General features: G+C 36.3%; 1 protein-coding gene across 12 annotated transcripts in view; it reads right to left on the bottom strand.

The window, feature by feature from the left end:
- Nucleotides 1-17,792, bottom strand: part of adgrb2 (adhesion G protein-coupled receptor B2) — a 300,747-nt gene that overhangs the window by 109,602 nt on the left and 173,353 nt on the right. For 10 of the 12 annotated variants that reach the window (XM_059556467.1, XM_059556463.1, XM_059556465.1 and 7 more), the window contains exons 5-10: nt 12,699-12,863; nt 7,586-7,750; nt 6,741-6,905; nt 5,584-5,685; nt 2,953-3,059; nt 431-625 (exon numbers count right to left, since the gene is read on the bottom strand). In XM_059556467.1, coding sequence (XP_059412450.1) covers nt 431-625; nt 2,953-3,059; nt 5,584-5,685; nt 6,741-6,905; nt 7,586-7,750; nt 12,699-12,863 — 899 coding nt within the window. The remainder of the gene's footprint in view (nt 1-430; nt 626-2,952; nt 3,060-5,583; nt 5,686-6,740; nt 6,906-7,585; nt 7,751-12,698; nt 12,864-17,792) is intronic. The other 2 variants (XM_059556472.1, XM_059556470.1) reach the window with 1 other exon arrangement.

Raw genomic sequence — 17,792 nt, 5'->3', positions numbered from 1 at the left:
AGATGGATGTGTATCTGCTACTCTGCACTGCAAACACACACACACACACACACACACACACACATACATATACATATATATATATATATATATTACTGATAATAATATATATAATATATAATATAATAATATATGAAATATGAAATATAATTTTTCTTCTTGTTTCAAGCATGACATTTTGAAAAATATAGGTAATTATGAAATTGACATGTCAAGCAGTGATCTAAAGCTGTGTAACATAAATACCATTGTATAGCCTCGGATTATGCTTGCGTGATATATATGTTCTTTTTCTATTTATTTACAGAAAAGATGTTAAAATCTGTACAAACAGTGTAAAACACTGAAAGAAATAATGCCAGGTCACAATTTTTGTCATCTACCCATTTATTACTTGTACCTCTACACACACCCACAGGCAAACACACACCTGCACGTCGTCAGGAGCTGGGATGTAGGTTGCTCTCTTGAAGGTGTCCGTCACATTTCGGAGAATCTCCACGGAGAATAAGAGGTCGCCGCTATAATAATTCTTACGGGACATTAACTCCAGGAGACTCCTCACGATCTGAGACATGCCCTCCCCTGCCAGGGTCCTCTGACCCTTCGCAAGATGTTCTCGCAACTACAGGAGAAGAAGAAAAAAAACATTATTTTAAGCACAGACACTGATAAATAAATCTCAGTAATAACCACAGAAGCATGAAGTTGCAGCCAGGGTTTATAAATAAAACCAGAGAGATACCAAATTAAATCCGCAGACCTCGAATTTGTATGCATTTCCTCCACCCATTTTAAAGGGAAAATCTGTGGAATTTTCTTCATTTTAAAATGGGATTATATGCTAAACTATTTTTAGCTGAAATAATAATTAATAAGAGAAAATATATGAACAAGCATGTGAAAAAAAATGCACCCATACAGGCCTAAACCACAAATGCATCAATATACTTGTATTGCATTAATTTAAAACAACTCAGAAAGAGAATAAATAAGCACCTTGAAATGTAGATGCAGATTTAAAGGTAAGCAAGAGTGCAGAAGAACACGCTGGCTTTGAAGCTGAAAAACATTGATTCGAGTCTGAAGCAAAGCGAAAGCAGTTTGAAAGTATCGACAGCCGCCTTAATCTACTTCCCATCTATAGTCGACCAAGCTGTGAGCATAACAAAGTGAAAGCAACTTATCTCTTAGTAAATCAACTAGCAGAGTTCATGTTTGCGGTCAAATGTCAGCAGACGAAGTGTTGACTGTCTAATGACAGTACTGTGAGAGCAGGAGGTGGCAGACAATGGCAATCAAAGCTAATTAAGCATTGTCTGATTATAATGAAAGGTTTGCGGACAGGTTAACAGCACAATCAACCCCGTCACATCACGCCTCGGTCGAGACCGAATTTAAACCCACTCGGCATTATGAACTCAAAGTCAAAGGTTGTGGCTAAAGAATTAGAAAGAGCGCAGGAAGGCAGGCCGTTGAATCTGTTAGGAAGTAATCAATCACTATTGAAACACAACAAGCGATAGAAAGTACATAATCAGTATGAAAGCTGTGTGATTTGTGTTGTTGCTTTTCAAGCTTTGAAGCATTTATGGTAGAGATTATTATAAAGAAAGCTTCCCCAAGTAGTGGTTTTCATTTTCTTTGTGTGTAATAATGACTAGGGATCCGAAAGTGGAATTGACTCTTTTTAGTGTTTTGATGAGTGGTCATTGCCTTTATTATCATTTGTGGATAGTGACAACAGCAATGTTCTCTCCAGCACACACGGCCCTTTAAATACACTCCAATCTATCACTTTTCCATGGCTTGTTATCCGCTCTAGTGACACCACCAGACAAAATGCAAACAAATGCATCCTTGCATCTGATATGCATTCACTGATGTACAACTACAAATCTGGTGTATTAAACTTGTATTATTTAATATTCAGCTGCTCATCCATGCTATCAACTGAGCTATCAAATAAAATGTCACAAATTGAGTTGAGCAACAGAATTTGCCCCATGTATGATTACTCCTTTAAATCACTGTGTAAACCGCATTCATCCGTCCTTTTGTCTTGTTTTCCAGTAAAAATGTCCAAGCATCCTTGAAATAATAAATAAATAAATAAATAAAACAGAAACTACAATAAATAAAACTTTTAACTAAACTAAGCTAAGCTAAGATAAACTAGACTAGACTAGACTAAACTAAACTAAATGTACTGTTAAGTAAATTTGCATGAAATATTATGACCTGTTTTCAAGGTGATACATCTTAAATTTTATAACTACACATTAGTTTAATTTATTTAGCATTTTAATAATAATAATAAAAATAATAATAATAATAACAACACTGTTAGTACTATTAATACAAATATGTATGTAATTAAATGTAAATTAAAAATGTATTAAATAAAAATAACAACAAACGTTTATTCTTATTTGTATTATATTAAAATGTATCAGTATTATTATTATAATTAGTAGTAGTAGTAGTAGTGGTAGCATTACAGCAAAGTTATATTATTATTACAACTAGTAGTGACATTATTAATATTATTAACACAAAATATTTAATTATGTGTATCATTAAATCAATAATAATAAATGCATTAGTATTATTATTATTATTATTATTATTATTAGCAGTAGTGTAGTTAATAACAACAGTAATAAACAGTGTATTTTAGTTAATTTAAAAACAATTATTAATGTAAATATTATTATTATTATTACATCTATCTATCTATTATATAATTCAAAATTATCTCTGAAAACAAGTATTATCTTATGTATGAAAATATGGAATACTCTAATACAGAGCCAATTTCTAAATAAGTCACACAAACTATTTATCAAAATGGTGAAAGATTGTTAAATAATGTGCATAAACAAATTATTATTCATAATCAAACTGTTTTTTTGTGACCTCACAGCACGTCATCCACTTCCATTTACTTACAGATAAATGTAAATATCTATATTCAAGTGAGACACATCGGGCGAAGCTCGGAAGACCCCAGTAAGCAACTCCATTAGCGTCCAGCAAACAACGACGACTAGCAGATCCTACAGGGAAAGGGAGGAAAAAACAGATCATTATCACCATTGGGCACAAGCAATAACAACATGTCAAGGTTTGACAGACACGTACTGTGATGTTCACATGCTTCATATAAAAGACTTCACTGGGATGCGCCATACGATAATGTCTGGGATAATGTCTGTTCTGAGTATTGTTTTGAGTCATTTTACACTGCTGTAATCTCAGTTTTGCTTAAAGATTTCTGCCACTTGCATCATTCAGATCAAGGCCAATAAGACTCAACCGTGGCCTCACCCCCGGTACCCTTGCTGTGATAAAAATGGGCCTGAAAATCACACAGGGAATGCAGGCAGACGTGGAAACATAGCCCGGAAAAGTCAAGCGAATCGTTCTCTGCAGGAATTGGTTTTTCTTTTGGGGGTTAGTGTGCATGAAAGTCCGTGCTGGCCGGGATGTGGAGTTATGGAGGATATAGATTACTGCTCGCTGTTGACCTCATTCAACACTCTGCTCTGCGCTCCCACTTCAAAGACATCATTTATTAGCTCTTTCTGTTTTTATTAGGTAAAAATCACTGAGCGCCTTGGGTGTCTTTCTTCACTACTATCTGAGAATTATTGCACGCTGTACTCAAAGGGCATAAATAACCCCAAAAAACTCTGCCACTGTGCTGGGAAGGGTTAGAAACTCATGAGCCAACTGGAAGAGTGCAGAACACTCAATATATAACGTTCACAAAACATGAATGTCATCATCTACAAAACAACATGTTAGTGAGTGACATTAAATCTACAGCCTCGCAAAGAAAGAAATGTGCTTTTTGTTGGATCCAATGTAAGCTCTGCGGCAAAGTCTGACATTTCAACCAGTCAAAATCTTGAAAAAGACTTGATATCAGTTATTAACTTTCTGTGGCGGCACATATTGGGCTGTAAACATCCTCATTAAGTTCTCTCTCATACACCACTAATTCATCTCAGTGGGCTTAAGAACTGAATGCTGATTAACTGTGTGGAAACCAACTTATTTTGAGTCCGTTGTGCGATGTTGGTTTTGGAAGCTGAGCGACTGCATCGTTGATGGATTTTTATAATGTGGTTTAACCGATCATAAAATCTTTTAATAAAGCTGCGTCACAGTGTGAGAAGAAACAAATGTATCAGAGATTCCATTCGATATGGCGTCTTTGGCTGTGGCCAAAACAAAATTAGATTTTAGTTTCAGAGTTTTATGTGATGTAGGCGGTGGCATACACTCTGAAGCTAATGAAGTTCAGATCATCAACTTTTCTTGATCGGTTTTAATTTACTAGTAATTTGTCACTTAGCTGACATTTTTATTCAGGCCAATGTACAATAAAAATTTTAAGCATCCCTAAGCAAGCTGGGGTTCAGCTACAGTGTACAATGGTCATGAAGTAGTCCTTATACAGAAACTGCAAACTTTTGATTACTGGCCTAGATACAGACTGAACCAGCAATTACTAAATCAAGATGACGATTATTAGAGAATAATGACTTAAAGGCAAAGTTCAATCAAAAACTAAAAGTACCCAATGATTTTTTTCTCACCCTCGAGCATCCTAGGTTTATGACATTTTTCTTTTAGATGAATACAATCAGTTATATTTAAAAAATGTCCTGGCCCTTCCAAGCTTTTTAATGGCAGTAAATGGTGATCAAGATTTCAAAGCCCAAAAAAGTGCATCCATCCATTATAAAAATTGTTCTACGCTGTTCTGGGAGGTTAACAAAGGCATTTAGAAGCAAATTGATGCATTTTGTGTTAGAAAAATATGAATATTTAAAACTTCATAAACCGTAATTTCTACAAAACAAGGATTTGTAAAGAAAAAATGTCTGAGGATTTCGCTATAAACCAAGAGGAGACTAGTTTTCTTTAGCTGTAAACAAAACTTGGTTTTGAGACTAGTTTATTCTCAACAGAGCTTACGCTATGGCTACTTCCTATGCCATCTGCTGGAACGCCACCCTCTCATGAATGCAAGTACAAAATGATAGATATTACAGCTTATATGTGGATATTACATATGGATATTTTTCTCTTCACTTCAGAGGGTCTTTATTAACCTCTGGGGTCATGTGGAGTACTTTTATGATGGATAGATGCACCATTTACTGCTATTATAAGGAGACATTTTTTTTATATAACTCCAATTGCATTCGCCTGAAAGAAGAAAGTCTACAATGTCTTGAGAGTGAGTAAATCATGTGGTAATTTTCATTTTTGGTTGAACTATCCCTTTAAATTAATGATATCAATTGGCAATACATTGGCATTAACAGTGAATGGTGACTCAAATGACTCAAATCTGTGGGTTTTATTTAGTTGCTCTGGACCATGAACTGCCATTTGGATCTTCCTCAAAATATCAAACATTTTGTTCAATGGAAGGAAAAATCATGGGTTGGAATAACATGAGGGTAAGTCATCATCAGGTAAACTATTAATTTAATATTTCTTATTTCTAAAATGCCTCCAAAAGACCTTAAGTGGTGAGTGGAGAGAATGTGTGCAATGACGTACCAGTGGCATTAGATGGACACTTATTGTATACCGTCTCTCCGACTGAGGCTCTCTTCCACGCCATGGCTAATTGGTATTCATCTTTACATATTTCATGAGGTGCTGCACACAGGATGAACCAAAAGTAAGAGATTAACCACAGAAAAAAAGACTAGGGTACATGTACAAACTACATTAAATATAAAGCCTATTGATGATTGACTGATTGCTCTCACACACACACACACACACACACACACACACACACACACACACACACACACACACACACACACACACACACACAGACAGACAGACAGAAATAATTTAGTTAGGTTTGTGTCTCTAGATATTTCACTTAAACAAGGACAAAAAAAACTGATTAAGAAAATGCAAATTCTGTGAAGATCAGCGACAGATACAGCGAGATCTACAACAACAAACATCCCTCTCCAACTTTCATTCAAAAGATTCTTCAGAACAGAGAACAACCCAGGGGTGAGATACAGAAGGGGACTGGTTTGAAAGCTGAGAGAGATGGAGAACGCAACCCTACCCTTTTCATCTAAACATAATACACCCCGACAAAGCTATTGGACAGATTTTTGTCTTTAAGTTTCTGGTGCCATCAAAGCCCTGTTCCAGATATAAGCTCTGCGGCAATGTCTGACATTTATTTAATCTATAGCCTCCCAAAGCTGAAGTCAACGGCATGCTTATTAAAATCTGCTGTTTGCTGTGCTGCCTGACATGCTGACAAATCACACATAGCAGCACTTTGAACAATTTCCTTCTGTCAAGAATGACCCCTCTCGATATAGAAAGAGAGAAGAAATGGAAACAAAGGAGAAAAGAGAGTTTTAAATATGGAAAAAGAAAGGGAATGAATGAGAGAGACCTAAAGGAAAACAGACCGATTAAAGGGAAAGGGGAAAAAAAGAATAGAGACTGAAGTAAAGGGCACTTTTTACAAATAGGGTACAAATTAGGGTCTGAAAGTCTTGTTTTTTAAAACATCAGTGAAAGCTTCATAGTATATTGACCTTCAACCTCAGAAGAGAATAGGCCATGGACCTTCACACCTCTTTGAGGCATATTGATCATAGCTTTGTATACAAAATCAGAGTTTAGCCAAAAGGAATTTTTTTTGTTTTGTTTTTTTGATCATGAACACACACCTGGGCACTTCTTGTCATTACATGAGCGCACTTCCTCTCCAGAGCCATCGCAAGGGTAACCCTGGATTCCTGTGCCTTCACACATACGGAACCGCCGCTGCCAACCTGAGTCACAGGTCTTGGAGCACAAGCTCCAGTGATTCCAAGCACCCCAGTTCCCTCCACCTGAAACAGGAACAGGAGATATAATTACAATCATTGACCATCTACACAATTCAGTTTTAATACTCTTGACTGGAACACAGTAAAAAAAAACAAATGTTAAATGACTCAGTGTTTTTAGACTGTATATCAGCACTTTTGGAAACAGAGTTATTAATCGTTAACTAAAACAAAAATTAAAATCCTTTAATATATATATATATATATATATATATATATATATACTAAAAGTTTAGCAAAAATTAAATGCATGAAATGAAATGTAAACAGAAAATATATGAATAAATGACATCAGTGACTCTAAAATAACAATATTTATAACACTGTTCAGCCAATCAGATTTGAGGACCGGAACTAACTGTTGCATAAAACATGAAAAAGCACTTAAAAACGAAGTGACAACAATATTTAGCTGCAGTGTGAATGTGGTCATAAAGCACCTGCATGAAGCTAATTTGCGCTTGTTAATTATTATCAGGGGTGCTAACTAGCATATGCTGACACAGCAGCATAACTGTGGAACAAGTTGAGCGGTGCGGACCGGTAAATCTCTGTGGTTTGGTACCACAGACAATTTAGAGTGTTCGCTGCAATTAATTAGACCATGACAGCAAACAAATTGCAGCTGTGCACATAAACTACCTGTCGATTTAAGACTGTAAGCCCACCAGAGAGAAACTTACCCCCACAGGACGGATTGGTGCACTCACGAGTTTCTGCATGTGGCCCCTTACACTCCGCCCAGCCATGAACTGAAACGCTGCAGCGCCGCTGCCTCTGCTGAGTTCCAGAGCCGCAGGAAACAGAGCACTGCGACCAGGCCGCCCAGTCCAACCACTGGCCCTCCACTGCAAACACCACCACAGGGAGACATAGAGAGAGAGAGAAAGAGAGAGAGAGAGAGAGATGCAGAGGTAAGAAGAGAATAAGGCAGTACGGAAGTGGAGGAAGGACAGGAAATAGAAGGACAAAAAGTGAGGGACAGAAACAAACAGAGAACAGGCGGTCGAAGGTACGGACAACAAGACGGGGTACAGCAAGGGTCTGTGTTTGTATTTAGCATGTGAGTTTGTAAGTTCTTACTTACCCTGATACAAACCTGTGAGATCACTTCAACAAACCGAGAGATTATGATACCGATTAGTGATGATTAGATGATTTTTCCAATTCAGTGCATTTTTCTTTCTGATTTCTTCTCATTTAAATGCACTAAAACGAAACACTAAAACTTAATACAAAACTACATAGAGATAAAAAAATAAAAATTACAAAATGGCAAAACACAACAGAATTACTAAAGCTTTAAATAAAACTAAATGAAAGCAGATACAGACAGACAGATAGATACACAGATAGATACACAGATAGATAGATAGATAGATAGATAGATAGATAGATAGATAGATAGATAGATAGATAGATAGATAGATAGATAGATAGATAGATAGATAGATAGATAGATAGATAGATAGATAGATAGATAGATAGATAGATAGATAGATAGATAGATAGATAGATAGATAGATAGATAGATAGATAGCATATTCCAAAATAGTCCTCATAACACACTCATCAATTCTTAAACAGGTCTCATGTAACACACATGGAAGAATTGACATAATACATTTCATATTTAAACCCTGCTTAAATATTTTAATTTTTAATTCTATATTGATTTTTTTTTTTTTAAGGATAACTTCATCACTGGACATTAAATTAGAATACATTCTATAAGAATAAACTAATCATATTGAAGGTGTTCCATGTAACACATTCAGTTCATGAAAATTGTATTCTAATGGGTTTCAGAGAAGACTAGAGAAAATAAAAGACTAATTTTGTTAAATTAATTAAAGAGAGATGGACTACTGAGACAAACCTAAAAGCACAGGAAGTTAAATAGAGGTTTGATAACTTTAGCGCTAAAATGTCACTTTGATGATAATAATTTTAGTTAGACTGTTGCATATTGCACATGTTTCAGCCTTTAATTTCTGAAAAAAAAAAATGAGTAAGAATTAATAATAAAAAAAGATCTACTGATTACTATTCATTGTTTTTCTATGTATAAAAGACAGCAAGGACATTACGTATCTTACATTAATTTTATAAAGTAGATTAACTGTGGATATCAATAGAGTATATGCAAACACAACAGTACAGGTTCTGCCTGTGGTCATCTCAACTACAACAACAACAAAACAAAACAAAAAACAATCTGAGATCTTTTGCATAATGAATGAAAACGAGATCAATGTGCAGTGACTATTTCTTGCTTGATTAATGAGATTCATGTTTTCTGGTGAAGTTCAAAGTGAATAAATAGTACGCAGGGGGCATGGCGCTTAGGAAGCCCATGCCACTAATCCACTCTTTTTGTTGAAGCATTTATTAATTTCTGCAGTGTTTATGGAGAAAGAAAAAAGAAACTTTTTTTTAAATGTTTCACATCTCATATCCCCAGAGACTTTGAAAACATTAGAAGGACTACATGCCTCGATGGACACATATTCAGCATGTAATTCTTATGTTTAAACTTCATCCATCAAATGATGCTATTAATCTTATTGCGTTATGTTTATATAATGAATGCTTTCTAGTATGCACTATCTATTTCACAGTAGGGGTGATGTTACGTCTTTTGACTTTCTGCAGCAATTTCAGGATCTGTGCATATTAACCTCTAATATAGCTTTTATCTTATTTAAATGGGGGGGTTGGGGGTAGGTATCCATATTTCATCCAAGTGTATCTCGATATGATTGATGGTATGAACTGAAATCAAATTATCTCTCAATCTAATGGATTCTAAGGAAGACAGAGCACATGATGAACGAAAATGCTGTCACCTTTGCTCTGTCAAAGCAGATGTTCGTCAAACTGAGAAAAAATCTATCGTGTAACATTACTTCAAGGTAGCCACAAGAGCAAACTAAAATTGTACTAAAGGGAGTGATGTACTGTAGTACACACAGACAGACGAGTAGCATATATATATATATATATATATATATATATATATATATATAGGCTACTACAGACGCATAAATACACAACCGCATAAATCCATGCTCTCATAAAATATGATGCAGTATGTATATGATGGTAATATAATGGTTTAATGGTATATATATATATATATATATATATAAATTAATAAATAAATTTAAAAAACTCTTTAAATGTTGACAGAACGACATATCGCAAAATCAGATGCAGCTGCATTCTCAGTTTGAGATCATGGAGGATTTATGTCTCAAAGCAAGAACATGATAAATAATAACCATATTCTAAACCCTCACAAACTCAATAAACATGGATAAATGTGGCCTGTCTGTCTGTGCCTCCATGAGAGTATTGGACTCATCATCGCTCATAAAATCAGTAGCCAATGAGGAGAGAGATCCCGCATTTTGTGGTTGCCAGGAGAGACATCAGCTGCAGCTGAAACCCAACAAACACAGCTGAGCATTTATGGCATCTCACTTCTCTTCACAACAACACAAAGGGAAAGGCAGAGAGAAATCAACTGTATAATTAAAGTAATAACACCGACTTCAGCACATCAAATTGATACTTTGAGTATCCCTTACTTGTAATTCATACACACAAACAAACAGATGCATCTGAGAGTTCAGAGTTGTTGCTAGGAGTTCTGGGCCTTGTTCCTTTACTTTATTTGATTTGATTTCTTATGGCTTGTGATTTCTCTAAAATCTGTTTTAGCTGACTTACATAAACTGATGAGCTCATATGGCTGCAGTAAATCAAACGGGAGGTTCAGTGATGGTTTATTAGCTTGCTCTGACATGTTCAGCAAGTTGCATTTTAACCTGATTTTGATGAATATATAGACACGCTGCTGATGCAGTGGACTGTAATAAACTGCTAGTGCATTTGTCCATTAAAGCAAAAATATATTTTTTTTTTTTACGGAACAGCAAATGTATTAATAAAAAAAAAAATCCATCTATTTTTTTGAGGCGACGACATGAAAAATGAACTGTTTTTGAATGAATTTGCTTATCTGTAACTGAGAACATGACTTTTGATTTCATATTGTGCCTCACATTTTACCCAATTTATTTATTTATTTATTTAAATAAACAAATAAAAAGCACATCTTTTATACAGGTATATAACACTGTCAGGAAACATTGCTCGAGACACATTTTAAATTATTATCACTTCTGAAAATAGTTTTTGTTGCTTAATATTTTTATAGAAATCTTGATCACTATGATGCAAAACTCTAGGTAAGAAAGAATTAAATAATAATAATAATAATAATAATTGTATTCAGCAAGGACACATTAACATGTAAAGATATGTATAACACCTATATTACAAAATATTTGTAATAAATATAATAATAAAAGCTGTTTATTTGAAAACTTACCCATCTTACCCATCTCTTATCAAACAAGAACAAAATAATTAATAGGAGTAACTTACAATAATTATCCGATGACTAGGCCGGAACTGAAATTGCTCACATTTACAGATTGCAGAGATTCAAACCATCACTGTAATTATATTCCCAAATACAGCTGAAGTAATGTGGGAGTGAACATGCCAATGTTTACAACGTCTCCATTTAGATTCACACAGCTAACCGTCCTTTACTGTGAAGCTGGAGAAGGTATATTATGTTGAGTCTAGTGTTAAATTATATCAGCAGATTACACGTCAGTAGCCATTCATGAATGCAATTTGAATATGAGGCGGATGAGATGTTTTTACACATGGGCGCCTCTCAGTAGGTGAGGACAGGTGGAAGGTTTGCTCTCTGACAGGTTGTAATCACTGTCAGTCAAAAAGCGCTCGGCCGGACTGGCCCAGCTGTTCATTTGTGCCTCCTCAAATAAAAGACAATCACAGTGATTGGCTGTCACCCTTAACCCTTCAACTGTCAGCCTAATGGAGGTCTTCAACTCCAGGCAGGAGCAACTGTTCAAACTGAAAATGAATTGAAATGTAACAGACAAATGATTTATTGCTCATCTCAGTGGGGTAATAACTCATTTTGGATCCTGCTGGTTGAGACCGGAGCGCATGGTGAAGAAGAAACAACAAACCCCAGCATGCACGGACACGTGTGATTGGTTCATCTGCGATTCCGATTAGCTTAACTCGAGCCGAGCCCCCATTTGAGTAAGACTTCAGCTAAAAAAACATTAATAATTGAGACTGGCATAATGAATGAATGAATGAAATCCAGGAGAAACTACGAGGCATGGCTGCAGAAAGAGAACGCAGACAACACAGAACTCAGGCGCCGCCTTCAGACTGAGACTGGACAGGAGGAGTGAGAGAAAGATCGACGAGAGACAAGCAGACTGGGGTGAAGCTAGAGGCAGTGAGGATGGCACACAGGAAGGAAAGGGAAAGGTCAGCCAGAAGAAAACGTGAAAAGACAGACAAGGCAGGAGACGACATACAACATGGAAAAAGGGCAAAGAATAAGGAAGATGGAAGAGTCCAGAGCATAGAGCACACTGGGTCTCATTCACCAACTGCAGATGCATATAAATACATGCACAAAATAAATCAAGTTTACTCAAACCACATAGACTTTATTGTTATTAAATTACAAAATTGTTATAACTATTCCTATATTATATTATACACTGAATATTATACGATTTTTCAAGCAAATCTTTTCTGCACACCTTTGCAATTATTAGTGCATGAGACTCACTGTGATAAAAGTGTAAAGGCAGAGCATACTATGGGATTGAGTAAGAGAGAAGAGAGAACATACTGGCAGATGAGGGAATGGAGATTAGTACTAACCGGGGCACACAGCTATATTGCAGAGTTTGGTTTGCACCTCGGGCCCTCCACAGCCCTTGCTTCCATGCTGGGGGAGCACACAGATCCTGCTCCGGGTCCGAGTGCCACGGCCACACGTGACTGAACACAGGCTCCATGAAGACCAATCCTCCCACAGCCCATGCACTGCAAACACCAACAAAACCACCAATGGGGATGAGGAAAGATGAAGGTGGGCCAGAGGGTCCTTCAGTAGCCAGAATCAGCACACAGGGACACAGAGAGGTGAAACCCTGCCCAGCTGAAGGATAAAACCAGGAATGCCACCAACAGACTGGGCCTCAACCGTGAAACGCCAGAGTGGATGAAGCCTTCAGATCAAGGGTTGAGGGCAGAGAAGGAAATGAAAATGAAACAGCATGTATAACATGAATGAGACCTCACTTATTCGTAAGAAGGCGCACCAAAGTGCAAAAGATCAAGGCATGGGTAGAGCAAAACTAGATGAAATGCACCGTTTGATCGTGAAACGTGTCCAATTGATTATGTTCCTGCTGAGAGGATTTCAATGAGATTGTGTCCCCGAAGGATTCTTTGACTATCAATAAAAGCGATATGTGTTCCATTTCATTTTATGTTCAGTGACTTCCGAAATAAGTATTCCCTAGATGTATTCTTCAACTCTTTTAATAGAAGTCATATGGAGATCTTGAACTTTCAGGTATGACTCTGTTCCGATTCCAGCTCTGTTCCAAAACCTAATGAGCTGCTTACACAGGGAACTGCCTTCAGAGACCTCATAAATAATTATTTTGGAACATACAAAATTTGGGCCATGCAAAAAGAGGAATCAGCACACAATTGTTTTAACTTAGGCAATCATTTAAAGCATTTTTTTACTGATAGATTTTCATATTTAATTAATTTTAAATATATACTTTTTCAAATTCAAATAACATATATAATAATAACCCCCATATAGAATACATATGAATCACCCCATAGCAGATCTATATAGCTATATATAGATACAGCTGGAGCTGGGGAAGCTGGAGGGTTTCTGATACACGCTGCAACTGCTACAGGAAGCACTAGCCAAGTATTTGAATGTTGAGCAGCAAACTCACTGGCTGCTGATACAAAAAGAGCCAATCATTTGTGCCATGTGATGATGATGTAATTACATCAGATTGAAACTGCATCCGAAAACTCTAAAATGCTGTCATTGGAGACAGCATTCCAAGGCAGGAAGGCATCAAGGCACGTCCGAATCCAAAATCTGCTTTACTTCCTGTCTCCGGAGGTACCTTCTTCTAATGGAATTTTAAAGGCAGCATAGATGTATCCTTCACTGCCTTTGATATCCCACAATCCCGTGCATTCCATTCTGGGACTGTTGAGCTAAAAAATAAAGATGGCATCTGAAAGTTGTGTTTGGTGGTCAGTTTGTGTGTAAATGTATATTTCTGACTAACTTTTTGCACTTTTGATGTTATTTCTAGCGAGAAATCAGTATTACGATAATTAAATATTGGTTTAGTTAGAATTAAAACTCGTTCTATTTTGTTGTAGATCATTAAACCGTTACACTGCCACAGAAGCCTCTCCGAAATCGTTTTCATGTGGTGCCTTCATGCAAAAATGCTGCCTGCAAGGACATGCTGCCTCATAAGACAGCGAGGCAGCAAGTCAGCTGCCTAGGCTTTCGGACAGAGCCACAGTTTGACCTATCGGGCTGTGTCACCTAGAATTTCACAACAGATCTTTGGACACTAATATATACCGTGCATATAAAACAGTCTATAATCACCTAAAGGGGGTGAAGGTGTTTTTTTATTATTTTTTTTTTCTAGGTTTGATTGTGTTTATGGGGTGCAGTCTAACATATGTTAATGCTTCGTTTTTTACAAAAGAAAAAAAAAAAAACGTTATTTTTCACATAATTTACCTTTATTCTTCACCACTCGGTCCCTTCTCAGATGAATGCTCCGATGATTTCCTGGTTGTATTTCATTATGCCTTTTTCTTTTTTTAGGCCGATTGAGACCCAGAGTATATTAGTGAAGAGGATTGCACAGAACCTGTGCAAGCACGGCTGTTAGCGGAAGTTTCAGAATGGTTATGTTTTTTTGTTTGTTGTTGTTTCATAATTTTGGATACGCTGTTATTTGTAAATGCTACTGCTTATATTACCTTTAAATATATGGTTTCATCCTGAGTAAAGCTTAAACACAGCAGAACAGATGATTGCATTGTAGCATTTTTGTAAAGTAATTGTTTAATTTGTAACGGTAAGTGTTTGCCAGCAAGTATTGCTCACTACCATGGCAGCTGTGTTCATGTTTAACTTCTCGTAGCTATGTGAAAAATATTGTGTCACTCTGTAATCATAAAGTGTATAATTGTAAAACGGTTCATTGCTGGAACTGACGAGCTGGTGATCTGAATCAGGTGCGAGAGAGAGAGACAGATGCAGAGTGTGTGTAGAGCAGGGGGATGCGGGGAACAGGATTGAGAACCGCAGCTTTAGAACATTGATTTTGAAACTTGCAAATCCATTAGAATCATTTGAAGACAGAATCGCGATTCATATAAAAATAGATGTTTTCGTCCATCTATAGATTTTGAAGGCATGACAAAAACTCTTCCTCTTCTCTAAAGCAGTGCAACATGTCCTCGCCCCCTTCGTTGCATGTTCCCGGGAGTGGGGTTTATGTAAATTTGTGATGCCACAAACCCAGGAAGTAGCTTGTTGTAGTACTTACCAGCCGGTTTTGTGGGCATTAAACTGACACATTTTAAAAGACGATATCTCTATTTGAATGTGTGTGTGTGTGTGTGTGTCAGTTCATATCATGTTACAATTTTTTATAAAAAGTAAAAAAATAAAATAAAATCATTTAAGTAATATACATATCTTTCTTCACACTCAATTCAAGTAATGTGAGAGAAATTATATAAATATACAGTACACACAATTTGGTTTGAAACGGTCAGTTTAATTTTATTTAAATGTTAAAAACGGACTAGTCCCAATGATTCTGGGTTTACCACTGCAAAGAAAGGTAATGCTGCCTGTAAAATTTATACCTATAAAAATGTAATATATCAAACATTTTTTGCATTGGAAGCAAGCACTTGTGATTTCTTAAATTTATTGCTATGAAGGCAGCTTACTAGGTTATTAAGTAGCTAACCTTTGGAACAAACAAATGACTGTGGGCTTGATGAGATGTTATGGCTGAGGGTGTGAATGACCTTTGACTGACCACTGCAGTGTGACAACCACAAAACCACCCAAAGTGAGCCTAAACTCTCTTCCCCTTTTGTTTCCTCTACAGTGACCAACTGTAGGGATCTTTGGAAACTGAAGAGCAGACATCCTTACAAAACCAACAAGGTAGTCAGCATTTGATTATCTGAGTTGCCAAAGAAAGAGTGAGGAATTTTTGGTTGTGACAAACTTGACAAACTGAAAAAACTTTATAATATAAGGCAAGATACACATGAAAAACTGAAAAGGAGGAAGATGGAAGGGTGGGAAAGACTGAAAAGAGTGATTCAGGTGAGGACGGAAAGAAAAATGGATCCTGACAGGGGATGGAAGGAAAGAGCATTGCCCAGAATTTGGAGTAAGGGGCAAAAGAAAGAGTAAGTAAAAGAGACAGGGAAGGAGATTTTGGATAGGGCTTTTGGAAAGAGCGAGGGAGAGAGATTGTAAGGCCTTCTCAGTGTAGAGCAGGGATGTACTGTGAATTATGCATGCTGATAAATAATTGATAGCGCTCTGTAGTGCAAAGCTCAAAGGAGCCATGGCTCAGCTGCACATACCTCACGAAGATTAAAAAAAGAGCTTCCATGAAGTGAATGATAGAGAGCGGCTGGACAAGTAGAAAAATAGAGGTACTCGTTGCTCAAACAACTTGGACAAAAAAAACCTGACTTTCAGTCACATTCTGCCCTCTTCAGCAGAACAAATTAGACAATTAGTAAGAAAAATCACATTTATACATTTAAGCCTCTATTTATCTTCAGCAATTAAGCCAAAACTCACATTCTCCTGACCTAAAAATAGGTTACAGGTGCAGGATTGAATGGGGTTGTGGACGATGACAGTGTAAAAGCAAATCTAATTATGCATAGTAAGTTAGGATTCATTTAAATAAATAAATTAAAGTAAATTAATAAACAGGCTAAGCATTTACCCAAACTTTTAATCAAATTTGGCAACAACTACAACAATAAAAGATTATTTAAAGGGTAAAATTTTTGATATTTCCATATTGAACACATTTTAAGTATATACTTAGTAGTAGTCAAACGGTCTCATTTCACAACTACTTTCAAGACAGATTAAGTGGGAAAAATGACATGCTTATTTATTAAGCATAACCATACAGCACACAAATTTGTGGTCAGTAATCAGTTTACAAGCATTTATAACTACAGTATTTAACCTAGAAATGTCCATATAAAATTAAAATTCTTTTGTTTTGTTTTGTTTTTTAATCGCATATGCCAAGCATGTATCGGAATGCTGTGTAAAATTAAATGTAATTAAATATAAATAATAATATGTAATAAAGTATATAAAAATATATTTATAAATATATATAAAAAAAACATTTAACATTTATATCTAATTCCAGAAGAAAAACCAGTTGAAAACCACTGATTCATAATAATTCACGTTTGAAGGATCTTATACTGTTTAGTTTTAGGAGACTTTGAAAAGAAGAAGTAAATAAATTAACTTTGAACTCCTCCATGGCTAGCAAGTCACTGGCAGTCTATTCTTGCCTGGACTTCCAAGTACTCTTTCATTGGTAGTTTTAGGCTGATGACGCTGTTGATTGCGCGCTGTAGAGGGTGAAACGTGAGGCTAGGATAACAGCACTGATTTTGTGTGGCATGGGGAGAGGTTGAATACTGGGCTGATGTGCCTGCAGTGCTCATTGCTTCTCTGTAGACCACATTACATACTGCCGTATCCATCAAATCACTGTCTGTGCTGTCTCATGCAGAGACCCAGAGCCTGTCTATCCACTCCCCGCAAGGGGTGGTGATTCTTTCTATGGTGGAGGAAGCGAGAGAGAAATGTAAAAAGAGGTACAC

The sequence above is a fragment of the Carassius carassius genome, chromosome 8, assembly GCF_963082965.1.
Source record: "Carassius carassius chromosome 8, fCarCar2.1, whole genome shotgun sequence".
Classification (NCBI taxonomy): domain Eukaryota; kingdom Metazoa; phylum Chordata; class Actinopteri; order Cypriniformes; family Cyprinidae; genus Carassius; species Carassius carassius.
Note: the sequence above shows the minus strand (reverse complement) of the source record. Positions and strands in the feature narration are given on the sequence as shown.